The following is a 27,500-nucleotide window of genomic DNA, read 5'->3' as shown; positions in this document are numbered from 1 at the left end:
CCAGGTGACCCAGCCGGGGTTGATCAAGCCCCGACTTACGTCCCAGGTAGCTGCCCACGGTCAGTCCTCTTAGGGAAAGACAGGGCCACTCAGTCCGCTTCTCGGAACTACTCTACCGGGACTGGGGGAGGCTCTGGCACGTGGAGGGACTAGGCTCTGTGGGTGGCCTCCTGGCCGGGCTCCTCCTCCGTCTCACCAGGTCCAGGACCTGAGCGCTGCACCAGACTCCCCCCGATCCAAACATTTCCTTCTGGCGTGATGGTTTCTTGGGCCGTGGTGGTACTGCAGGCTCCACTTGCGGCTTGCTTGAATGGCCCTCCTAAAGGCCTCACCGTGGATTTGTTGGGCTTCTTCCTCACGGAAGACACAGGCTGAGGTGCCAACCCATACTGCTCCCGGGATGCCGTCTACATTCCGGCTGTCACCCGTCTCTCCGGTATATATATATATATATATATTCAAAGATTTGCATATATTTTCACAATTTTTCAGAAATAGCAGATCTACAAGCTTGTAGCATGGCACTCGGTGCTGCGCTATGAGTCTGATGAATCTGCTATTTTTTAATGGCCAAAGAAATCTAAAAATGACACAGATTCTTAAGTCCTCCCGGTGAAACTCCTGGCTGGTGACTCCATACGTATTGGAGGAGACACGTGCTTGTCTACACCCTCCCCAAGACCAACTGTAGGGGTTGGCAGTGACAAGGATTACATGAGTGTGGGGAAAATTGGGAATTAGCATAATGGGAGGAAAAGGGAAAAAGAGGAGACAGCTCTTGACCATAATTACCAAAAGGAAAAAACAAGTACCGACACAAACTATGAAAGTGTGCAATATGACACTGCTTATGTTTTTTTGCTCATAAATATACATTGAGTTTGAAATGAAACGGTTGATGGTTGTGACAGAACCAGTCACTCCCATGGAATTATTATGAATCCTCCACAGCTCTGAGTCACTGACTCTGCTTCTCTTCCATCTTAACAATATGACACACTCTCTCCTCTGCTTTGGTTTGTTGTGACTCGCTTCCATGGACCGCGATCACGGATCCCCCCGCTGTGGGCTGAGGGTCTCCGTGGACCGTGATCACGGATCCCCCGGCTGTGGGCTGAGGGTCTCCATGGGCCGTGGCTGCACATCATCGCTTCTATTGTGCTGTAGCTCTTGTTATTGTTTGTTGTGAAACTCTGCCTTCCCCTGTCTCTGTCTGTCTGCCTCTCTCTCTGTGTCCTCTCTCTGTCTGTCTGTCTGTCTGTTCTTTTCAATGGGTCTATTGGCATGGGAAACAAAGGTTTACATTGCCAAAGCAAGTGAGAAATAAAAACAAGAAATGTACAGTATGTACAATAAAATATATCTGCCCTTGCTAGAATAAAGAAATGTGTAAACAGAGCTGTGTAACATTGTAGCTTTGCCACCAAATGTAATATAGTAGGTAGAAAACTAATAACTCTCTCTCTGTCTTTCTCCCACAGATTGCATGGCCCGCCACGCCCTCTAAACGTGATGAGTGCAAGTGGGCAGGAAAAGACCTTGGGGTAAGTTCCAACCGCACCCGCCCCCGCAGCCCACTGTTCTGACAACTCATCCAAACACACATCACAATGTATTTAAATATTACTATGTCAAAAACTCCTGCATATGTTTTCTTGATGACTTGGATCTGAGTAAATATGTGATATACTGTACCGAGGAATGTTGGGTTTGCCTTGAATTTGAGTCTTAGTGATGATGTCATGGGTTCCCAGAGTTTTTGCATTGAGTTTTGGATACATTAAGAAAATAAGCTATTCAGCAAACACATTATTATGATAATCACTTGTTCTCCAAAAAACAACACATTTTTGAACCACACAACCAACTAATATACATTTTAACAGCAGAGAGAGAGAGAGGGAAAAACATAAGGAGAGAGTGAAATAATAGAGCGAAAGGAAGAGGGAGAGAGACGAGACAAGACAAGACAAGACACAAACAGCTGTTTCTACACCCCCCCTGCTGATTTAGACAGGATTCATACTTCCACATGCTCTGATTAATAAATGTATTCTTTGCTTTTGAGACACTAGCCCTGTCTAGCCATTGCTGTCATTTGCTTTTGCTTTTGCATGCTTAAATCAATACATTTTAATTCACAAAGGTCAGTCACTTCATCCTGATCTGATGGTATTAAAACTCAATTGCAACCACCAGACAATTTTGTGATGTGCTTATGCATGTAGCTTTATTATTCACCATACCTTTATCATGTTGCATTATTAGCTGTGTGTATTGTTTGTGGCCAGTGCATAGATGTGATGTTATGAACATAATAACGGTGTCCTCAATGGTTGCAAGTACTCCACTACATCAGAGAAAATATTGTACTTTAACTCCACTACAATTATTTGAAAACTTGAGTTACTAGTTAATTTGCAGATAAATTATTACATTATAAAACATACATTAACCACTTTAGCTCTGTTTTATACCTAGGCTTTTTGAAAATAGCCGATCTATATGCTCACAACGCATTGTGAGTGTTGTGATCTGCTATTTTCAAACATTTTAGTACTTTTTCTTTTGGTACTTTAAGTTCATCTTTATACCAATACTTTTTATGTACTTGTAACGGAGTACTTCTACTTTGCAGTATTGATACTTTTACTTAAGAAAAACATTTGAGTAATTTTCCCACCATTGCCCCTGGGGGACATCGGTTTAGCAAAGTATAGGATTTAAGTATGGTTAACGGTCTCGGAGTAAAATGGATGGGAGTGTGAGCAGTGGTAAGAAGATGCAGGTGATCATGGGAGTGGGCTTGTTATGTGCACGGTGTCTGGCAGGACATTCTCCCCCTGGGGGGGCGACCCCGTCGTCCCGGCCGTCCCCTGCTGCGTTCCAGTTGTTTGGCCAGAGCACACAGCACACGCAATGTGCCACTGGCACAAGGACAGGAGGAACACACCACCTCAGCGCTTATTCTGTTGTGTGTGTGTGTGTGTGTGTGTGTGTGTGTGTGTGTGTGGGGGGGTGTGGGGGTGTGTGTGTGTGTGTGGGGGGGGGTGTGGATGCACACTGGCATATTCATGTGGGAGGTATTTTTTTAGATGGTTCTATCAGGCCAAAAGTGTTTGTAAAAGCGCTTTTGTGTTTGTTTGACGGAGCACGTATGTGCTCATACATCCGCTTCGTTTGCATGCGTGTGTGTGTGTGTGTGTGTGTGTGTGTGTGTGTGTGTGTGTGTGTGTGTGTGTGTGTGTGTGTGTGTGTGTGTGTGTGTGTGTGTGTGTGTGTGTGTGTGTGTGTGTGTGTGTGTGTGTGTGTGTGTGTGTGTGTGTATACACATCTCTATACAATGTTGTTTGCATTAGCCCTCCCTGTGTCCTATCTGATCCTAATTACATGGCTGGCTGAGTCTGCAGTGTAGAGGAGAGGGGGGTTTGGGGATGTACAGAATTACATTGTCTGCTCACTGAAGCACTGAGAGGGGTCCACAGGGGGTCCGACAACACTGGCAGACTCTCTGCATAGACACGCACGCACACAATCTTTTTGTCCTAATTGTAAGCCCAACTCCCCTTTATTTATTTATTTGTTTTACCATAGAAACATCCATTTCTCTTGTCCTCGCAATATCTATTTCTTACATTGTACTTGGGATATTTGGCCCTGTACAGTATTGTAATAGCACACACCACTCCACTCCCTCAGCTTTTTGTGGAAAAGGCAACGCGTTTTTGGCAGCCGCAGACGCGGAGAAACACAATGAGGTATTTGCGTGCTCCGAAAATGTTTACCCTTGAAAATGAGGCGAGCGAGAGTGAGCCCAGAGCTGGACGGCAGCAGGAAGCGAGTCCTTGATTAGGACGTTACACTGAAACATTCGAGAGTTCCCAAAGCGATGGATTTCTCCAGCCGCGGAACGAATGCAACAGCCGTCGTCGTTCCAAAAATGCCTTAAGGCAGTATCACTCTCCTTGGCGTGATGGCCGTGTAACGCGATGACTCGGGTAGTTGCGTTTGATTCAAGAACCTAAATGACTAAATGAGATAGCATTGTGAGGATTTCAATTCTCAGTGGAGGGTGGGATGGTTTCCTTTCACAAGAAACAACCCTTTTTATTTTGTCTAGATATCGCTAATATTAACCACTTGAACCCTATGTACGGTATACTTCGTTGACCAGAGTACCCTGCAGGGGCCTATAGTTGGTCCGCTACTTTTTTCCCTACACAGATCTTAGATCTTAGATCTTCGAAAAATCATATCTCCTTGGTCTTTGGGTCAAATTTGGAAAAAAAAACAACAAAAAAAAAAAAAACGTTTTTTACGTCAGTGGCAGTATTGGTTAATTACGTTAATTACGTCAGTAGCAGTGAATGAGAGGTAGGGTAAGTGATATTTTGGGGTATTTTTCTTTTTTGTAAAAAAGGTTTAAAAAGTGCTATATTTAGAGACCTATTTAGATATATTTAGATTAACACTTATTTTAACCAAAGTAAATCACTTACCCTACCTTTAAATATTAAGAAAAAGAATGAGTCAGGGTCACCCTGCTTTGCCCACACATTTTCCACATTCAATTACAGACCTCATATGATCTGAAATCACTCATCTCATCTAAATATATTTAAGCCTACCGCACCGAGCACAGATCTGCACACCCATTACCCCCACACGGAAAGTCATCGGTTAGACCCAATCCGAAGAGTGTCATTAATTTTACCCAATAATGACTCCTTTATCCTCTGCGGTTCGAGCGGTTCTCTGCAGCATAATGACATGGTTTGTGATCAGGGAAACCATTTTTCACCTGGGGGCAAGCGTGTTTGAGTGACTCGTATAGCTTAAGTCCTGTCAACGTTTAGGCTCAACCTATATACCGACCTACCTACCGCACGCATGGCTAACGAGTCTAGCATGAAGACCAGCCATGAGAAAACCTAAACAAGGCTGACATCAGGGGGAAATTAATGGTAGGAGCGCGGGTACGGCGCGCATAATACTAGTGCGAGAATGATGTAGTGGGACGTTTTTTGCCTCCTTCAACGGTAGGGAACACAGAGGGTAAAGTCATTAGCGCCACGCGGACGCGGAGCCGCGCGCGCACGCAGAGGGGCTGAGGTCACTCAAGCTGAGGTTCACGTCAAACCGCTAGACGTGGTGCAATGAGGTTTGTTCTGTGTGGACTTGGGACCACGGGTTAATGATAACATGACCGGTTGAAGTGTTTGAATGCTTCAGTGCGGCTCAGTTAAGTAAAAAAAAAAACACGCGCACGCTTTTGCTGTACATGACGCACAGCACTGTTGTAGTTTATTATACAAGACTTGGTGTGCAACCAATTTTACAATGCAAGTTGCATTGTAAAAAAAGATTGATTTTATTCAAATAATCAATTTTCCAAAATACGGAAATTGGCAGATCTACAAGCTGACAACACGTTGCATTGCGATGTGTTGTGAGCTTGTAGATCAACTATTTTCGCAATTTTTGTGCAACACCATTGAACAATGAAGAAAAAAAATAAGTTCTTAATCAGACTAATTGATTTATTAGGGTTAGGGTTAGAGATTATGAAAACAAATTGCATTGATTCATTGATAAATACACATACCCCAAAACAAGCTTCTCAGTTATTCGATTAATTAAGATAATCGATAGTTGCAGCCCAATAGGCCAGAAGTATGAACTGACATTCGATCACAAGGACAAACTCGAGCTCAACTGCCGAGGGAGGGAAATGTAATTATAGTTTATAAGTCGTGTCTGTGAATTTCAAATGGCAGGAAAAGGTATGATCCAGAATATATATGTACAGCAGAGGTCAGGATGGAAAACACTGTCACCTGACCCTGTACTTTATGATCCGCTTCATATCCAGTGTTGTCACACATGAGGGGACGTTGGCGGGCCATCGTTGTGGAATGTTTGTGAGATTTAGGGCTCTGGACGTGCAGACAGAACTTGCCTGCTGTTGATCCAGTCTACAGTGGCGGAAAGTAACTAAGTACATTTACTCAAGTACTGTACTTAAGTATGATTTTGAGGTATTTGTGTGTTTCCAATTTTCTACAATTTTACTTCTACTCCGTTACATTTCAGAGGCAAATATTGTACTTTTACTCCACTACAATTATTTGAAAACTTTAGTTGCTAGTTACTTTGGCAATTTGCAAATAGCCTCACAACGCGTCGGTTTACGACGCGTTGTGAGCTTGCAGATCTGCCATTTTCAAAAGGATTTTTATCCATTTGGAAACTTGTGAAATGGGATCTTCTGCGTAATGAGTACTTTACTTTTGGTACTTTAAGTTTATTTTGATGCCGATACTTTTGTACTTTTACTTAAGTAAAACATTTGAGTACTTCTTCCATCACTGAGACCAGATGGTCTCTCTTTGTTTTTGCAACGATCGGCTGAAGAGATACGCACCTGTAAGAGAGACAAGCAGAGTAAAATGGAGAGAATACGTGTGCATGTGTGTGAACTCAACTGTATGTGTGGTGTTTGATGTGTGTGTGTGTGTGTGTGTGTGTGTGTGTGTGTGTGTGTGTGTGTGAGAGAGAGTATGCGTGCGCATATATGTGCAAGTGTGTGTATGTGGTTTAAAGCCTCCACTACAGTATGTTTTTAAATTAATAAAATGCAATTTCATCCAATCTGTATGGTAGAGTAGGTTAATACAATATAACTAATACAATTGGGGTGGTTGTATTTTGTCTCCCTGCCCTTCTATTGAGACATTTAGATTGTGTCAAAGGTCATGTCTCACCTAGATCCGGGGTAGAAGAGGAAAGTTACATAGTGTAGCTTTAAGCATTATTTTAGAGGTTATGCTGATGAGTTGGGGTTAGTATATGCCTGATTTATGCTCAGCTGCGTGCCGAAAATAGCTGATCTACAAGCTCACAGCGTGCACACATACGCGCGTGTGTGTGTGTGTGTGTGTGTGTGTGTGTGTGTGTGTGTGTGTGTGTGTGTGTGTGTGTGTGTGTGTGTGTGTGTGTGTGTGTGTGTGTGTGTGTGTGTGTGTGTGTGTGTGCGTGCGTGCGTGCGTGCGTGCGTGCGTGCGTGCGTGCGTGCGTGCGTGCGTGTGCGTGTTCTCATCCCTCTGTGGGTGTGTGCTTATATTAGCTCCCTGCGTGTTCAGCGTGCACAGCCTAATCTGTTAAACACATGTGCTCAAATCAAGCCGTCACTTCTGGGTAATACGTCAGCCGGGCAGATTAACCAATCTTGTCAATTAACGCTCTAATAAACGATCTCACAGCACTGGGACCACATCCACATGTGCTGGGGATCCAACCCAAATACCCTGGGTAAACGCAAACATATGGATCATTGGAGATCTGAGGTGGACTCGCCTGATTTGCATTACAGGTGGGATTTCCTTGGAACGCTACTCAGTTTCCAAACCAACTGGAAAGCCCCTACATTTTTAAATACACTTCATCCTCTTCTCTGTTAGAAGTGTGACATTTTATTCAAGGATGAAACTTTATGAACCCCAGAGACCCCACCCTGTTCTGGGGAGTGAACATTCGGCGAAAATAGCAGATCTACTGTACAAGCTAACAACATGTCTGGAAAACCGCAAGGTTCCCAGTTCGATCCCGGGCTGGGGCGCTCCCCTAGAGTTAGTGTCGAAGTGTCCTTGAGCAAGACGTTGAACCCCTAATTGCTCCCGATGAGCAGGTTGGTGCCTTGCATGGTTTCCTCCACCATCGGTGTATGAGTGTGTGTGAATGGGTTAATGGCACAATCAATGTAAAGCGCTTCGGATAGAAGCACTATATAAATGCACCATTTACCATTACCATGTCACAACACGACAGGTTATGAGGTTGTAGATTGGCTATTTCCGCCTAAGAGATTTGGTGTAGAGGGACAGAAGGAACAGACCTAGAGCCCCGAGGGACCCCGGTCAACTAAGGATGTAGGGTTTAGGAGGTCCAATTTGATGTTTTTTTTGTAGGAAAGTTTCAGATGTATTCTAATATTTGCAATGTGCTTTTCTTCAGAAAGGACCAGTTTGTTTACGATCTACAGTAACAGTGTACATTATGTTGCTTATTACTTAACCCAAGACCTGAGGCCGATTCTACAAATGCCTTCTAAATCTGAAAAACGTCTGTTTCTATATCAGTGGTTCTCAAGCATTTTCACGTCAAGGATCCCCAAAAAAAAACAGAAGAGAAGATTTGAGTTTACAAAAAATATATATAATCAAAGATTTGCAGAAATGTTCACAATCTTTCAAACATAGCAGATCTACAAGCTACAAGAAAAATCGTGACACAGATAATGACAAAGATGCTTTCCCGGTTTGAATGGGTTGAAGCACAGGTGCTTGTTTAATTCTTATTCTTATTTTAATGTCTTGTTTTTGTCTTTTTTTGTTCCAGAGAGAGTGTTCTAACTTCATCCGGGTCCTTCAGCCGTTCAACCAGACACACCTGTATATCTGTGGCACCGGGGCCTTCCACCCCATCTGTGCCTACCTGGAGATGGGCAAGAGGGCAGAGGTACAGCCTGACCACACACATGCTACTGGGCTTTTGTATGATGTGATATTGTATAGCAGGGGTTCCCACACCTTTTCAGCTCTTTAGTGAACAGAAAATAAATTTCAGTGAAGATACCGATTTTTATCAAACCATTACATTACATTACAGTCATTTAGCAGACGCTTTTATCCAAAGCGACTTACAATAAGTGCATTCAACATAGGCAGGGAACGAAACTACTAATCACCAGAAGTCTTAAGTGCATTCTCTTCTAAAACAAGCAACTAAGAGTATACCTAGCGCTAAGGTAAAAGTGCAATATATCAGCTACCTACTTTCATAAACAGATGAGACAAATAGGAAAATTAAATGAGCAAGAGCTAAAACAAATAAGTGTATCAAATAAACAAGATCCAATAAAACAAGAGCTTGTACAAATAATTGACAACAAGTAGACAAGGCTAAGAGGAAGGGTACTGTTTCCTGAAGAGGTTGGTTTTCAGCCTGCGGCGAAAGATGGGCAGTGAATCTGCTGTCCTGACATCAGTGGGGAGTTCATTCCACCACTGTGGGGCCAGAACAGAAAAAAAGCTGTGACCGTGTAGATCGGCCAGAATAGAAAACTCATGCAGGTTGCAAGATAAACAAGTGAAATTGGAAGTGATGCTGATGAAACAAACAAAAACAATGAGCAGACAAAAGTGGAACTGTGTCAACTTGAAGCTGATAAATGATTAACAACAATCATTGATGATTGAACAGGGAACCTTCTGATTCCAAGACTTCTGAGCCACTGCCGCCCTTTGGGATTACTAGCTAAAAAAACACTCAATGATTACTGTCGGAAAATACCTTTCTTTTAAAACAAAACTATATCCCTTACACTCACTTACACTAACACTCTATATCACACACTTACACTAATATTGGTCTGCCTTTGTACAGTTTCCACGCTGCTTTTGCAAAGTTCTTACACTACATCGACTACACTGTGCAATGTGTGTTCAATCAGTGTGTGACAGCGTGTGTGCATGTGGCATGGACGGTCATTCGATTTAAGTTATTCAACACCTACGCTCACAAAAGGTTTTCTCTAGTCTGTCACGGGCAAAGCATGGGGACCCATTGTCCTGGTTGAGTGTGAATTCTTCCTTTTGTACAAAGTGAAAAAACACTTGACTCGCAGTCCATCATCAATCTAGTAGTGCAAATGGCCCCTCCCCCCTCTTTTTTACATGAAACTTTAATCAGTCATCTTGATAAAGGTCTTCAGGTTAATCAATGTAGCAGCATGGTGTCAGCGTTCTGACAAAAGGGTGAAGGCAGCGTGAGTGCCTCCTGCTGGTTCCCTGTGTAGATTCACTCTGCATGTGTTCCCTAGAGTTTGTAATAGTGTTGCCAATCATTGATTCAGAGCAACACGAAAAGTCAGATAGAGGTCTATATATCTTGGTAGCCTACTGTGTTTTCCCCTCTTTAATCTATTCAAGGGCTTGTACCTGCGCTGCCGTGTGCCCCGGATTACTCCCCGCTGTTCTGAATTAAGTAGTTTGTCAAAGAATTAAGTTATTACAGTGTGTTATTAAATTTGTGTCGTGTGTAATGAGAGGTAGTGTGTTGTAAGGAGACCATGGTGCAACGTGACACAGAGCACCGTCTAGGCCAGTGGTTCTCAACCAGTGGTCCGGAGACCACCAGTGGTCCTTAAATGGATTACAGGTGGTCCCCAGCTAAATGATGGAGAGTTGGTAACCAAATGGACCCTTATAGATCTTTAACTCCTGAGAGTGTAAAAGGAAACCAAATGGACCCTTACGGGTCCATTTGGTTTCATTTTACACTCTCAAGATTTAAAGTATTGTTAAACATCTGCATGACTTAATTTACAATAAGTCTACACAATTAGAAGAATGTAGAAGAATTGTTATTTTGATCCGTTTGCCTGTTATCTCTCCTATGGAACCAACATCAATACAGCATGGAATTGTGGACAAAATCTTATCCAACGACAACAAAATATACAAAGAGAGTCTAAGAGAGTCTACATCTCATCAAACGGTGGTCTGTGGCTCAAATCAAATGCCGAACAAATAATGGACCTTGATATGAAACGGGTTGAAAACCACTGGTCTAGGCCAAGGGTTCCCAAACTTTTCAGGCCGCTACCCCCCAAAATTGAACCTGGGACCCCCCACCCTGACAAGCACTTGGATTTGTAGGCATTACATTTAGTTTGACTCGGTTCCACAGATAGGCTGCATATTTTGAAAATAGCTGAGCTACAGTACAAGCTCACGTGAGCTTGTAGGTCGGCTATTTTCACAATGTTTGCCTCTTTCTTACTGTACGTAATATTTGACTATTTGGCCGATTTGGTATTAAAAACGTCTTAAAAGTCATTAAACTGTCACTTAATAAATGTGCAGATACCCTGTATACACTTACAGTATACTGTACATTTGTTTACTGTTGGGTGATAAAACAATGTTGCACATTAAGCTAATCATCTGGGACCCCCCCAAAATCTTTTATGAACTCCCTTGGGGGCCACGACCCCCAGCTTGGGAACCACTGGTCTAGGCGACTATCGATGGCCTCGTTTTGAACTGTGACTCTTTTTCCTATCAGGACAACATCTTTAGACTGGTGTCGCATTTCGAGAACGGGCGCGGGAAAAGCCCCTACGACCCCAAGATGCTGTCAGCCTCCCTCCTGATTGGTAAGGTTACTTTGTTTTGTTTTCATTTGATCTTTTGATTGGCTCAGATCTCAATCACTTAAAGTCCTATTTTATACTTTTTATACTACAAAAATAGCAGATCTACGGCTCAGTGAGCTCGGTGAGATGTATTATTTTAATATTTTATTGAGAAAATGCCCAAAATAGGTACGCCAGGTTGAAAGTGGTTAGATGTGGTTGGTCATTCGGTACAACGGTGTGTTCTCATTGGCAGATGGAGAGTTATACTCTGGCACATCCGCAGACTTCATGGGAAGAGACTTTGCCATCTTCCGTACCCTAGGAGACCAGCATCCAATCAGGACGGAGCAGCATGATTCAAGATGGCTGAACGGTAAAGTAGACCATAAAGACAATCAGTAACTAATGGAGAAAGTCTGGAAATGTGAAACTACTCAAATTTTTTTGGGGAAAAGTGTAATGTTGCAAATGCTAAACACACTGCAAATCTTTGTAGAATGTTTGTGCCTTAGAATGTTTTTGGGGAATTGATATGAGTTTGGCATGTTTTTCCCAATGTGGAAATTCCGTCTTTTGGGGTGTTGGGGGGGGGGGGCAGAACCAGGCTGTAGGGAGGCCATCCGTGTTGGGAGGGGGGGAGAGAGAGATAGATAGAGAGAGAGGGAGAGGGGGAGAGATAATATGAACATAAGCATTGAGACATTAAGATGAAGAGCATTGAGAGTGTGCAAAAAAAACAAAAATTACAGTGCAGAATGAATGATTAACACATCGGGTGCCAGCATTTTTTCATAACAACTTACCGTGGGTGCCAGCATTCTCCCCATTGACTGCACTTTGCTGTTTAAAGTTTCCACGTGCGTTACAAGCAAATCCACGCAAAAAAAAGCATCGATTCATGTTCTGCCATGAGCCTGGCTACAGGCTGGAACCATAACATTCCCCTCGCGGGTTACAACGAGGGGGGGATCGCGCATCGCGCATGACCAGTTTTCCCCACAGGAAACAGATTCGGAGATATAGGCGTTTCAAAGTAGGAAATAGACAGGAAGCGGATGGGGAAAAACATTTTTTTCCGGTGAGCGATCTGGCACTTCCTTCGCAGGATTACAATGGGTGCTCCCAGAGCTGCTCTAGCCCCGCCCGCGCGGAGAAAAACGAAAGAAACAAAAATACTGAAATCACGGTCCAGACCGTGTTCGGCACCGAAGCTTCGGAACCGCCACTATGTAAACACACGGTTCAGACCGTGTTTGGCACCCGATGTGTTAAAAAACCTCAGTAAAAGGCAGCTGCAAACAGTTTTTTTTTTTTTTTAACGTATTGAATCAATGAAGAGTAAAACACTCGGACTAATGGCCAAACCTTTGATTGGCCAATTGTCCGAGTGAACGCTACACAAAGCCTCAAGTGACCTTGAAACATCAAGTCCTTTAAGACCTGTCACAGACCCCAGCCCACTCCAATCATCTCCATTCACGTGCAGACACTGATATCAGAGCTCCATTCAGCGAGAGGTTTGATTGGTTTTGATTGTTGCTAATTTAGAAGGGTATTATTGTGTGTTTGGTGGGCTCTGCCCGTCTGTCGGCACCGCTGACCCACACAGGGTCAGTCAGAGCTTGTTCCCCCAAGACCTGCCATCTCTGTCTTCCCTCTTTCCCACAGAACTAATCCCCTTCTCAGCTGTTTTCCTGCGGCAGAGTCAAATTCCTCGCAATCCACCACCAACCCCCAATACTGACCCCTCCCCCCCTTAAACACGCACACACACACAGACACGCATGCACGCACGCCCGCGCACACACACACCAGTGGTGGAAGAAGTACTCTGATATTTTACTTAAGTAAAAGTAGCAATACCACAATATAAAGATACTCTGTACTGTTACAAGTAAAAGGCCTGTGTTCAGAATGTTACTTGAATAAAAGTGAAAAAGTATTGGCATCAAAATATACTTCAAGTACCAAATGTAAAAGTACTAAAATGTTTGAAAATAGCAGATCTACAAGCTCACAACGCGTCGCGAGCTTGTAGATCAGCTATTTTCAAATATCCTTTGTATAAAATAGGGCTAAAGTGGTTAAAGTATGTTTTATAATATAATAATTTGTATCTTCAAAGTCACTAGTAACTAAAGTTTTCAAATAATTGCAGTGGAGTAAAAGTACAATATTTTCCTCTGAGATGTACAGTAACTGAGGAGAAGTAAAAGTATAGACAATTGGAAATACTCCAATAAAGTAAAAGTACCTCGAAATTGTACTTAAGTACAGTACTTGAGTAAATGTACTTAGTTACTTTAAACCACTGCCTAAAAACATAAAAACAACCATTTCTCTGGTGAGAACCAGAAAAATTGTCCTCACGATCTGTATTTATCAAATTCTACTATACTTCTGCAGACATTTGGCCCTCAAAAGTATAGTAACGCACGCACAGCCGTGGTGATATGCCATGACATATCCATAAAGAGTCATTTTAAAAAGGGGAGTAAAAAAAGAGTATTGAGACGTTATTGTTCTCACCTTAATCCCCATGCATCCATTCATTCGCTCGGCTCCAACAAACCGCTCGCCCTGGCTAAATCCTCCCCTCCACAAAGGGGCGAGGGTAATTGCTTGGATTACCAGGATGGGGGATATTCAATTGAGCCTTTATCAGCGGGGTTACATGCTATACACTCCAATGTAACAGGAGAGAAACTCGGGAATGAATCCTTAATGGCTATTGATTCCAAAATGAGTGCGTACTTCAAAAGGATTTGGGGGTGAGACCCCCCGGGGGTCCTCGTGGCTTTCGTTAGACTCGATTCATTCCCCCGTTTATTTGTACGCTGCTCCCATCTTTTAACACCCGCCACGGCGGGATGGAGGTAGGATTAAACCTCTGTCGAATAAAGACGCCTTTTGTTGGGAATTAAACATCATGAGTTGTACGACCACAGAGCCTCTGGCACCAGGACAGTGTTTGTGCGTATTATACAAGTTGAATTTATGAATGTCTCCATTGAACGGCATGCTCCCAGTTGTAGATTGTGAGTGTATCTACTTAGGCCTAGTCTTGCACATACAGACTTTCAGAGATCTGGCTATGCGAGACTGACTTGGGCCTGCCTGCGCTTAACCACTTCAGACCTATTCAAATATGTTCAGAGATAGCCTATCTACATGCTCACAATGCATCGCCCCCAATGCGTTGTAGGGCTTGCAGGTCTTGTACTGTAGGTCTGCTATTTATGAAAAAGGTGGACAAATGTGTATAAGGTGTATGAGTGAGAGACAGGGAGACCCCTGTTACTGAACTATGATTATTATCAAAATATAGAGCTATTTAACATTTATTTGAAAAAAAAAAATCTCTTAAACTCCCTTTAATTTAGCTTATAATGACATATTTCCAGATTGAAGGTGGTTAAGGGTTGCTTGCATGTCTACTGTACGTCTGCGTGTGCGTGTGTGTGTGCGTGTGTGTGTGCGTGTGTGTGTGCGTGTGTGTGTGTGTGTGTGTGTGTGTGTGTGTGTGTGTGTGTGTGTGTGTGTGTGTGTGTGTGTGTGTGTGTGTGTGTGTGTGTATGTGTATGTGTATGTGTGTGTGTGTGTGTGTGTGTGTGTGTGTGTGTGCGTGCACGTGGTGCACATCATGATTCATATCCAAGGACTGCTACCCACACAGTGCGCTTGTAAATCTGCTCCCCACTTTGGCTTGGTTCTGCCTTTTCACAGCTACTCTATCCGCTACCAAACAGCCATTCAGGCGTAACATGGCACCCGTTGTTTCTCTCTCCGTCTAACCCCCTCGCTCTTACACACGGGCTCATTTTACGCGTGACGACGCCTGGGTGACTGCGACTGCTTTCCCCTCGTCTTGCCCCCACTCCCCATCTCCAATGTTGCCAGATTTAGTGAGAAAAACAAGCAACCAGGTCTAGGAAAACAAGCCCAAAAGAGGTGACTATAGGCTACATGAGCTCTTTAGACCAGGCTTTATACTGCATAAATCAATAACATAACATAATAATTAACAACATTTTAACAACACAAATCTGGTAGAGGGGCCCTGTCACAAAACATTTTCAGATGGTGGGTTTGGGACAAATACATATTGATCTGGGGGTCCATGACATGAAAACATTTGAGAACCACTGGTTTAATTAATTATGGAAAAAATGTGGAAGCAAACCCAAATACGCAACTACACTTTAGAAACGAGCCCAAAAAACGGCAGCCTACCGATATTTACAAGCAACTTTACAGAAAGTTTTATAACTTCATAATAAGCAGACATGGCAACACTGCCCCCCTCCCCCTATAGCTTCAGGGGCTTGGGGGTGGTGGTGGGGGGGGGGGGGGATAATCTTGAACCTCGGGCCTTTTGGCCTTTCTCCGCGTTTTGATTTCCTCTCGCGCCTCAAAGCTGCGGCAGATTTATTCAAGTGTTGCGCCGTACAATCGGAGCCATGTGTGTTTGTGCAAGGATGCGGTTTTAGAGAGAGAGAGAGAGAGAGAGAGAGAGAGGGGGTTTGTGGGGACTTTGGAACCTGGAGCGCCGGGTGGCGGTGAAAGGAGACGCTACACGGCGGCGCGTGGCGCTGCCGCTGAGCCGCGACAGAACCGGATCAACGTGGATTGTCTCGTTAGAGGTGGAGAGGATTTTCAATGAGACAGTGGTTGGGAGTTGGAAATTGGTGCTCACTGCTCCCGTTGTGCAGTGGTGTAAAGTAACAAAGTGCATTTACTCAAGTAGGCTACTGCACATAAGTACATTTTTGAGGTTCTTTTACTTCACTGGAGTATTTCCAATTACTTTTACTATTACTCCACTAAATCTCAGAGGCAAATATTGTACTTTTACTCCACTGCAATTATTTGAAAACTTTGGTTACTAGTTACTTTGCAGATATAAATTATTACATTATTACATGAACCACTTTAGCCTTACCTATTTGAAAATAGCCGATCTACAAGCTCACAACGTGTCGCATCATCATGTAATTAGACTTGTTGCGAACGCAGCGGAAGGCCGCGCAAGTGGAGCTTACTATGACACCGTGCTCGGCTTGTGTGTGTGTGTGTGTCTCTGTGTGCACTATTGTGTGCAGCCAAGTAAATGTCCAATATAGACGTACCATACATCAAATGAAAGGTCTTTGAAAACTGAACACACCTGTCAAGGTTGCGTTTAAGCCCGCCCCTTCCCCCGGAAGCCAGGCCCTGGAGAAGGCTCCTAAAAACTCCCCATTGAAACCCCATGTTAAATGAAAAGTGCCCGAATCGCTCCGAAACTTTTTCTACCCCCCTTAAGTGGGGGTCTACGAACAAATGCTTCGGGCTCGGATTTTGGCTCCGCCCCCCGGAAGTGGGTGAAACAGGCACTTCTAACACTTTGTTGAATTGTTCAAAACCATTCAAAGTTTTTTTTTTGTGAATTTGTATTTTTCTCAGATGCTCCTTTTAATGCAGAATTTCTTTGTATTTTTTAATATTTTTTTATTGGTTACTTTAATTTAAATCTTTTTTTTTTCATTTTTTTTTTTTTTTTTTTTGCGTTCGCTTCCCGCGTTCGCGCGTCTTACTTGTGTATACAGGTATATTCAAATGTGTGTGTGTGTGTGTGTGTGTGTGTGTGTGTGTGTGTGTGTGTGTGTGTGTGTGTGTGTGTGTGTGTGTGTGTGTGTGTGTGTGTCAGATCCCAGGTTTGTGGGCGTGAACCTGATCCCGGAGAGCGACAACCCGGAGGACGACAAGATCTTCCTGTTCTTCAAGGAGAACGCCATGGATGGAGAGCACACAGGCAAGGCCACCATCGCCAGGATAGGACAACTGTGTAAGGTAACAACACACACACACACACACACACACACACACACACACACACACACACACACACACACACACACACACACACACACACACACACACACACACACACACACACACACAGGCATTGAATATTCCCACCAATTCCTTCCAGTTTTCCCTTTTCCGTTCTCACATTATCTACATTCCTGTATACAGTATGTGATGTTGTTATTATAGTGTGTGTGTGTGTGTGTGTGTGTGTGTGTGTGTGTGTGTGTGTGTGTGTGTGTGTGTGTGTGTGTGTGTGTGTGTGTGTGTGTGTGTGTGTGTGTGTGTGTGTGTGTGTGTGTGTGTGTGTGTGTGTGTGTGTGTGTGTGTTTCCAGAATGACCAGGGAGGTCACAGGAGTCTAGTGAACAAGTGGACCACCTTCCTTAAGGCCCGACTAATGTGTTCAGTACCGGGAGCCAACGGCATTGACACACACTTTGATGAACTACGTAAGTCTGTGTGTGTGTGCGTGTGGCTGTGTGTGTGTGTGTGTGGTGTAATACAATCCACACTGAGGACCATAACTTCCCACAAAGATAGTATAGGCTACATTGGGGTCCGGCGATCATTTTCAGGGATAAGAAACATTTTAGTGCTAAGATTTCAAAAACTAATTGATTCTGTTTGGGATCCGGATTAGGATTAGCCAATGGGCTCCAAGATTGGGTTTAGGTTTACTTTGATGGGGTTATGTTTAGGGGTTGGCAGTGGTGTGAAGTAACTAAGTACATATACTCAATTGCTTAAGTACAATTTTGAGGTACCTTTACTTTACTGGAGTATTTCCAATTGGCTTTTCCAATGTACTTCTACTCCACTACATCTTAGAGGCAAATATACAATTCCACTACAATTATTTGAGAACTTGAGTTACTAGTTACTTTGCAGATACAAATTATTACATTAGAAAACATACACTAACCACTTTAGCCCTATTTTATACCTAGGCTATTTGAAAATGGACGATCTACAAGCTCGATGCGACGCGTTATGAGCTTGTAGATCGGCTATTTTCAAACATTTTAGTACTTTCACTTTTGGTACTTTAAGTACATTTTGATACCAATACTTTTGTACTTTTACTCAAGTCAATTTTGAATTCCGGACTTTTACTTCTAACAGAGTACTTCTCCATTGCAGTATTGATACTTTTACTTAAGTAAAACATTTGAGTACTTTTTCCACCAGTGGGGGTTGGGTTGTTTAGGTGTACGTTTAGGTTTAGGGGGTTGGGGTTTAGTTTTGGGGTTACAGTTCGAGTTAGGGTTGCAAATGTTCAATCCTGAAATTCAGAGTGAATATCTTATGCTTCCAGAGGACGTGTTCCTGATGAGCTCCAAGGACCCCAAGAACCCGGTCATCTATGCCGTCTTCACCACGTCCAGGTAAGCTCACCTTGACTCACATCTGTTCAGTCGGCCCTGCCTTGCGTCTAGCACAAATAACTATACGCCTATTCAGTACTCAAATCCTCACAATATAATATATGTCAGTGGTTCTCAAACTCTTTTGTGCCATGGACCCCCAAATTAATATGTATGTGGCTGTGGACCCCCACTTGAAAATATGTTGTGCCAGGGACCCCCAGAAGCAAAGATTTGTGTTGAAAATGTTCGCCTTAAAAAAAGAAAAAGATTTAAAGATTTGTACACATTTTCAAGCTTGTATATCTGATACTTTTGAATAGCCAAAGTATAAAATATGGATAAAGGGGTTAAAATGATTGTTTATTAACACATTTTGCTGGGGACCCCCTGGTATCACCCCCAAGGACCCCTGGTGGTCCCCGGACCCCACTTTGAGAACCAGTGATATACGGAATGTTGACAGCAACAGATGCTGCCACTATCATATCCGTTGTGTTGACTGGTTGCTAGGAGATGAGTGAAGTATTCGCCGGGCCGCCTGCACAAGCTATTTCCTCTCATATTTGAAAAACACACTCGCTCCATTTCCTCTTTTTCCGCTTTTCTGCATTCTTTCTTTTTCCCTTTCATCTGCGGTCCTCGAATCCACTTGGTTTCTCAGCCAGTGGTCCATGGACCACTAGTGGTCCATGGCACAGTTACAGGTGGTCCATGGGATCCACGTATCAAAAAATATGTTATAATGTTGTATACTGTAAGTCCGTCAATTGTAAGAACATTTCGGAACTTGGCTTGATATGCTTTGTTGCGCGTGGTGTCATGGACCAAGCTTGTAGATCGGTAAAGTATTATACAAAAGAATAAAATCTAATTAAAATAACTATGTTAGACCCTCTTATATCTAAATATAAACTAGCTATTGTTGTGGGCGGTGGGATGTGGTGGCCTGTGGACGCAGGCTTTTGACCGACAGCTTCCCAGACGCCACTGCCCGGCCCTGTAATCCACTTACAGGTGTCTTATGGTTTGCTTTCCCCTTGTCTGGCCCGCTGAGCCTCGCCTCTTGGATTTGGGAGATTGCTTTTAGCCGATTCCCCTCTCGTTCCACCATTTACCCCGACCTAACCCCCCACCCCTATTCATCGAAGCCTTGGCGGAGGCTTGGGTTGAGGAAATCAGATTATGGGGAGGGGATCAATGGGAGAGGATGGGGAAACTTGATACTCGCTCCACCACTGGCTGCCCCACAGCCAGTACTCAAATGTTTTACTTAAGTAAAAGTATCAATACTGCAATGTAGAAGTCCTCTGTTACAAGTTAAAGTCCGGAATTCAAAATGAACTTGAGTAAAAGTACAAAAGTTTTGGTATCAAAATGCACTTAAAGTACCAAATGTAAAAGTACTAAAATGCTTGAAAATAACAACACATGTTAAAAATAGCAACACTGCGCCGCGTTGTGAGCTTGTAGATCGGCTATTTTCAAATAGCCTAGGTATAAAATAGGGCTAAAGTGGTTAATGTATGTTTTATAATGTAATAATTTATATCTGCAAAGTAACTAGTGACTAAAGTTTTCGAATAATTGTAGTGGAGTAAAAGTACAATATTTGCCTCTGAGATGTAGAGTAGAAGTATAGACAATTGGAAATACTCTGGTAAATTAAAAGTACCTCAACATTGTACTTAAGGACAGTACTTGAGTAAATGTACTTAGTTACTTTACACCACTGCCCCACAGCTACGGGTCTGGGTTTGAGAAGCCGGACGGCGTTCAATCTCGAAGCACTTCGTTGAGGTGAAGGCGTTGAGACGAGGCAGAGAGGCTATATACAGTACGTGAGCCGAAACGCCACAGATGGTGGCACTTATCGCCATGATGAGGATGAATTTGCGTCAGGGTCGAGGGAGGTGTGGTGGGGGGGTGGCTTTGTGTCCAAACTGTTCACCATCAATCACTGTTCATGCATCACGATAAGAATACAATGAATAGAATCCCGGAGCGTGTCAAACAATGGCACTGCGGCGCGCATCGCTAATCCCATATGGGGGGGCTTTGGTGCACATAATGTGAATTGCCGTTGGGCGGGTGCTGCGTTGCCGGTTGGCATGCACACATATGCACGCGCACACACACACACACACACACACACACACACACACACACACACACACACACACACACACACACACACACACACACACACACACACACACACACACACACACATAGTTTGTATTACCATACTTGCGAGGACATCAACATTTTAGGAATGTTGATGTTAGGAAGATTTTATGATCTTTTTTTTGGGGGGGGGGAATAGCAGATCTACAAGCTCACAACGTGTGAGTTTGTAGATCGGCTATTTTACGGTGTGTGCCGTCGCCGTACAACTAAGTATAAACTGGGAAAAATCTACATCCGGACCCCTAAACCTAACCTCTAAATGTCTAATCCTAATCAGAACCCCAACTTGAATCTTTTTCTAATTGTAAACGTATCTCAAAAAAATAAAATGCAAACATAAAACAACCATTTTTCTCGTGAGGACCAGTAAAATGGTCCTCACAACGTCTATTCCACAAATTCGACTATACCTGTGAGAATGTTTGGTCCTCACAAGTATAGTAATACAAACACACACACACACACACACACACACACGCACACACGCACATGCAAAGACACTGACGCTCGGAGATTCAATTAAAGGGCTTTGAGGAATTAGATGTGGTTTAATTGGTTTTCTAAGTGGCCGGTTTTCAGAGATGAATAGAGCGGTATTTCAGAGGGACGTGGCTTTTAATATCGCCACTTAATGAGGCGCACGGACCGTCCCTCTGACAGGTCGATGTTTGATGGTGATCCTGTGCATGTGTGCATTACAGTGTGTGTGTGCATGTGTGCATGTTTGCAGTGGTGGAAAAAGTGCTCACATGTTTTACCTAAGTAAAAGTATCAATACTGCAATGTAGAAATACTCTGTTACAAGTAAAAGTTGTGTCGCGATGCATTGTGAGCTTGTAGATCGGCTATTTTCAAATGCCGAAATGTATATAGGGCTGAAGTGGTAAATATATGTTTTGTAATAATAATACAAATCTACAAAGTAACTAGTAACTAAAGCTTTCAAATAAATGTACTGGAGTAAAAGTACAATATGTGGATCCGAGATGTAGTGGAGTAGAGGTCAAAGTGTTGGAAATTGGAAATACTCAAGTAAAGCACAAATACCTCAAAATTAAGTAAATGTACTTAGTTACTTTCCACCACTGCATGTGTGTGTGTGTGTGTGTGTGTGTGTGTGTGTGTGTGTGTGTGTGTGTGTGTGTGTGTGTGTGTGTGTGTGTGTGTGTGTGTGTGTGTGTGTGTGTGTGTGTGTGTGTGTGTGTGTGTCAGTAATGCATATGCGTATGAAATGCTGTTTTGACTCTCTCTCTCTCCCAAAGGGTGCGTTGTCTGCATAATATGCGTAGGGTCTGGCCTTCTCTAGAGGCATACTACATAATGGAGTGTCTTTTTTGTGCCCCAGCGGTTAATTGAATTTCTCTGTAATTAACATTTACAAATGCTAATCCATTCATCTTCCATGCTTTGGCGATCGCCGTCAGTTGTTTATAATGCCACCCACGTCACCACCGCGAGTCCGATGCGACGTCCCCTGAGCGCTTAAACAGACAAAGGACATCCCTTGCTCACCGTGTAATATTGAAGAAAAAACAAACTTTAATCAGTCGTGTATTAAGAGTACGCGTTCAAAAATAAACAAGTTAAACTAATATAGAATTTCAAAGAATAGTTAAGTAAGTTAAGTCTTTTGGTTACCGACATGGAAATATTAGATCTCCGGTTTGGATTGAATTCGGGAGACTTTGAATGCTAATCTCCACATAATTAAGTTTTTCATTCCAAAATGGACATTTTTTTTGGAACAGAACTGTTTGTTATGCTTTCAGGGATTTTGGAAGTGCGTCTTCGCTCGAAAGTATTTCCAACATGCATTTACATAGGGACATTTCATATTCACAGCGTTTTAAATAGGTTATTCCGTCCACGATATCCACATACTGTAGATATTTAATCATGGCAGTGGAATATGTGTCTTGGAATATTACTTTGGAACTCCCCAAAACGCTCTCGCTGTCGTGAGTTCTCAGATTGCTGATGTCTTTTGGCTGACCTGTGTCAAAACACAGAAAATCCACATCAATTGGTTTTTGTGATGGATCTCGACCTTGCCTGGTTTGGACCTATAGCCCTGCTAGTGAGAGCAGAACCCACCCATCTGGCTCTGTTAAAACGACTCCGGAGCCAAGTGCTCAAAACGAAAACCCTGGAAAAGGAATTCCAATGTGCTCTGAAACAGACCTCCTGTTTCGCTGGTGGCTTGCCCACATTCCTGTCTGCTCTCGGGAGGCTGGAAGCAATCAACTCAAAGTTCCAATCTGTCATCCCCGCAGTTAAACGATGACAACCTTTCTATACCTCGTGCCTTTTGTTGTTTTGCTGAAGACTCATTTTGTTGTCTTTCTCTATGGTGCGTCGCCAGTTCCTACAGCAAATCCCTGTCTAAGTGATGTATCGGTGGTGGAAAAAGTACTCAAATGTTTTACTTAAGTAAAAGTATCAATACTTGCAATGCAGAAATACTCTGTTACAAGTAAAAGTCCGGAATTCAAAATTCACTTGGGTAAAAGTACAAAGGTATTGGTATCAAAATATGCTTTAAGTGCAAAAGTAAAAGTACTCACTATGCAGAATGTCCTGTTTCAAATGTATGAAATGTACAACAATTGCAGATCTACAAGCTCACAATGCGTTGCATTGCGACACATTGTGAGATTGTAGATCAGCTATTTTCAAATGGCCGAAATATATATAGGGCTGAAGTGGTTAATGCATGTTTTAGTAATAATAATCAAAATATACAAAGTAAAGCTTTCAAATAATTGTAGTGGAGTAAAAGTACAATATTAGCCTGTAGAGATGTAGGGGAGTAGAAGTAAAAGTACTGAAAATTGGAAATAAAGTAAAACAACCTCAAAGTTGTACTTAAGTACAGTACTTGAGTAAATGTACTTAGACTTTACACCACTGGAGATGATGCATCACTGATAAATTATTCTCCTGTCTCCTCTTGACTGTTCCTTCTTGATTCCATCTTTTATCTCACCAGCCTCCCCCTCTCTTTGTTTTTTGTTTTTTACCTCCCTCACTTTCGATTCCTTCTGTCATACTTGTCTCTCTATACATTGTACATTCTAAGCTGACGTTTAAACATTGTCAGCCATATTGTTCATGATTGATTGAATTCAGTGTCCATTGTGGTCCTATGCGTTCAATTCATCAAGACAGTTAAAGACATACAATAACATACAATAAATCATCAACACTACGAGCAATAAAAGTATCATTATGTACGGGAAACATTGGGGGGGGGGCTCATTTCTGGTGTCAAGCTTAGAAGACTTGTCTAGGACCAGTTGTAAATTGCAGACAGGTGCTCTTTTATTGCGGTTTTGAAGGAGGGCATATAAGGAGTCACACTTTTTGATGAGCTGTGGAGTCGACCTGCCCACCACCAGTAGCTCCACTAATGTATTTGAACTCATGGACTGCCATAAATAAAACATCATTTGCTAAGCCACTGCCAGCGATTTTTCGAGTGTTTTCACTAACCTTTGAAAAATCATAGAATATTATTCTTCTCAAAGACCCACCCGCCGATCACTTTAAAAGACGTAGAGGGGTCTCGTAGACTCTGACCGCGATGGTCCATTCCATAGTTGTGGGGGGTGGTTTTCGCCCCAAAACAACAGAAAGCAGAGAAAAAGCTTTTCTTTTTTTTCACGGGCGTGGACGTGCTGTTTTTTTGCGATCACGTGGTTTGCTGCTTCTGTGCCTCTGAGGGAGTCAGATGGTCACTCGCGGGTTGACGAACAGCGCCATCTAGTGGAAAAACACTGAAAACACCAAAACACGTCAAACACGTCATTGGCAGTGAATGAGTTAATGTACGTTTTATACTTTTTGAAATATTTAACTTATTTCATGGTGGAAGACAATGGAGTCATACTGACGTCGAAGATGACTGACGTCACAGGCGGGTCACATGAAGTCCGAGATCCACGCGATTCGTTTTTTGAATGTCGGCTATGCATTTGTTATGATTATTATCATAATGTATTATTAAACAGGTTTCGTTGCACTCTTTCCTCTCTCTCTCCGTCTTGTCTGGCCGTGCAGTAACATCTTTAAAGGCTCGGCCGTGTGCGTGTACAACATGGCAGACATCAGGAGGGTCTTCCTGGGCCCCTACGCCCACAGAGACGGACCCAACTACCAGTGGGTGCCCTTCCAAGGCAGGGTGCCCTACCCCCGCCCTGGCACCGTGAGTCAAAATGCATCTGTAGTTAAACAGTTTTCACAATGTAACAATCTTCTATACATTTTTTTTACATAATGTGGATGCTGTGTTTAAGCCCTATTTGCCATTTTCAAAAATGTTCAAATATAGAAAATAGTCATTATATACAAGCTCACAACACATCACATTGCGACGTGTTGTGAGCTTGTACTGTATATTGCCTATTTTTTCTACTTTTGAAAACAATTTAGAAGATGTTTTGTGAATGATACCCAAAATACCCAACTTTAAAGATTTTTCAAAAACATGTTAAAAAATAGCAGATGTACTTACACTAGTAAGCTCGCAGCGCAGCACAAAGTGACGCGCTGTGAGCTTGTATATCGGCTATTTTTGAGAACCACTGTTCTAAATCCTAAGAGGTTTCTGAAAAACTTGTGTTGCTATATACCTGTAGCTAAAATCTAAAATAACACATTCTTTCCTGGTTTTAATGGGTTAAAGTTATTAAAAAAAAGAGGGCTTCTATACAGTACATCGCCGGTTAACTATACTCTCCAAATCTTTTATGGTCTCTTCTCAGTGTCCCAGTAAGACGTTCGGAGGGTTCGACTCCACCAAGGACCTGCCGGACGACGTCATCACGTTCGCCAGGGGCCACCCGGCCATGTACAACCCCGTCCACCCCATGGGGGGGCGTCCCATCGTGGTGCGGACGGACGTGGACTATCAGTTCTCTCAGCTGGTGGTGGATCGAGTGGAGGCCGAGGACGGACAGTATGACGTGATGTTCATCGGCACAGGTGATATAACGACATCCTGTTTCAGCCTGTTCTCTGCAGCTAGGGCTGCGACACTTAACACATTCCACGCCAGAGTTTAATATCATAATGTACTCACCAGTACCAGCGATTTATTTTTATTTTTTTGTTTTTTTCACGTCGCCACAGACCTCGCTAAATACCTTATGATCGCGCGTTAAACTGTTTGTAGACACACAGGTTAGCTGTGTGAGTGGCCCAGAGAAGACCGTTTCAATCGGCGACATTCCATTTTGCAGTAGTCGCGGTTTCTGTTAAACAGCGTTCAGCGAGGAGACAAAAAACTCAGAGATAATGGCGGATTAGGGGAAGATTTAGAGCGGCGGTGGATGGGAACGAAAATCTCCGGATACGGATATTTCCATATCCGGGTGTGCTACAATGAAATGTGTCACTGCGAGGGAGGCCTACAATGAAATGTGTCACTGCGAGGGAGGCCTACAATGAAATGTGTCACTGCGAGGGAAAAAAAAAAAGAAGACCACTTCGCGTAGAACTACGGCACGCTGCACAATTATTTAGGTTTGCGTAGAACTACGCGATTGGCACGCAATATGTTAATCGACAAAACCAAGGGTCTTCAACGTGCTATAGGGCCCTTTAGCCAAGAGACAGATGGAGCAGAGACCCCCCAACTAGGCCTACTCCTGAAAATAGCCGATCTACAAGCTCACAACGCGTCACATCGCAACGCGTTGTGAGCTTGTAGATCTGCTATTTTCCAAACATTTTGGTACTTTAAGTATATTTTGATGCAAAAATTTGAGCACAGGCCTTTTACTGTGGTATTGCTGCTTTTACTCAAGTAAAATATCAGAATACTTATTCCACCACTGTGTGTTTTAGACATGGGGACGGTGCTGAAGGTGGTGACCATTCCCAGAGAGAGCTGGCATGACCTGGAAGAGGTGGTTCTGGAGGAGATGACTGTCTTCAGGGTATGGACCTATTTCAATAGAATATAGGCCTACTATAGAATGTGCAGTAACTTGCAATAAGTAACTTTAATACAGTGGTTCTCAACCGGGGTCCCCACATGATTTTGGAGGGGTCCCCAGATAACAGTTGACAATTTAAGGACTTTTAAATATATATTTTTTTTAAATACAAAAAAGACCATTACAACATCAAAAGTAATGAACAAACTATACTCTAAAAACTGGTCAAACATTGGCCAAATTGTATAATATATAATAATAATATAAGAAAGAGGGAAAAATGTTTAAAATAACTGGGGTTAACAGGGTTAGCTCACAACGCCTCGCAACATGAGGCGTTGTGAGCTTTTAGATAGGCTATTTTCCACAATATTTATCTGTGGAACCGAGTCAAACTAAATGCCTCAACTCCTAAAATTCCAAGTGCTTGTCAGGGTGGGGAGTCCCCACTTCAAATATGATTATTTTGGGGGGTCGCGGCCTGAAAAGGTTGAGAACCACTTCTCTAATAGAGCTTGTAGATAGACTATTTAAAAAAAAAAGAAGCCCAAAATAGGGGTGCCAGTTTGAAAGTGGTTGAAGTCAAATTGAGAGTCTGGGTTAAACTCATGTTCATGAACAAAAATACACAATATGCACAAAATGAATAAACCCAGCGCTAAATGTGGTGAATTTTGTTTCATGCAGGAGCCAAGTCCCATTACCGCTATGGAGCTCTCCACCAAGCAGGTAAGAAAAAGACCCTGTTTTCACACATAATACTTCATCTGAACACGGTCTGAGAGAATCCAAGAGAAACAATAAAAACTGAGACTGTATTTTCAACCCCGCGCCATTCGTTGATTTCCAAAGAGAAAGGAAACGCGCCCGCCGAGACTCGAACCGGCAACCTCACACACAGAAACCCTTTATCCGAGGGCCAGCCAGTCAAACCGAGTCACACAAGATCGATCAA

At 42.9% G+C, this 27,500-nt stretch overlaps 1 protein-coding gene across 3 annotated transcripts in view; it reads left to right on the top strand.

Annotated features, from left to right (window-relative positions):
• The window catches only part of sema3aa (sema domain, immunoglobulin domain (Ig), short basic domain, secreted, (semaphorin) 3Aa), an 818,452-nt gene that overhangs the window by 34,839 nt on the left and 756,113 nt on the right, over window positions 1-27,500 (top strand). For all 3 annotated transcript variants that reach the window (XR_014600174.1, XM_084049418.1, XM_084049419.1), the window contains exons 3-13: window positions 1,482-1,544; window positions 8,398-8,517; window positions 11,128-11,218; window positions 11,454-11,573; window positions 16,890-17,032; window positions 17,387-17,501; window positions 18,368-18,437; window positions 24,666-24,810; window positions 25,370-25,589; window positions 26,454-26,545; window positions 27,233-27,274. Coding sequence is in view for 2 of the 3 variants with exons in the window: in XM_084049418.1 (XP_083905544.1) it covers window positions 1,482-1,544; window positions 8,398-8,517; window positions 11,128-11,218; window positions 11,454-11,573; window positions 16,890-17,032; window positions 17,387-17,501; window positions 18,368-18,437; window positions 24,666-24,810; window positions 25,370-25,589; window positions 26,454-26,545; window positions 27,233-27,274 (1,221 nt within the window). In the remaining variant the exon portion in view is untranslated. The remainder of the gene's footprint in view (window positions 1-1,481; window positions 1,545-8,397; window positions 8,518-11,127; window positions 11,219-11,453; window positions 11,574-16,889; window positions 17,033-17,386; window positions 17,502-18,367; window positions 18,438-24,665; window positions 24,811-25,369; window positions 25,590-26,453; window positions 26,546-27,232; window positions 27,275-27,500) is intronic.

This window comes from Gymnoscopelus microlampas (assembly GCF_963454915.1).
Source record: "Gymnoscopelus microlampas genome assembly, chromosome: 23".
Classification (NCBI taxonomy): domain Eukaryota; kingdom Metazoa; phylum Chordata; class Actinopteri; order Myctophiformes; family Myctophidae; genus Gymnoscopelus; species Gymnoscopelus microlampas.
This window is presented reverse-complemented; position numbering and strand designations above follow the sequence as displayed.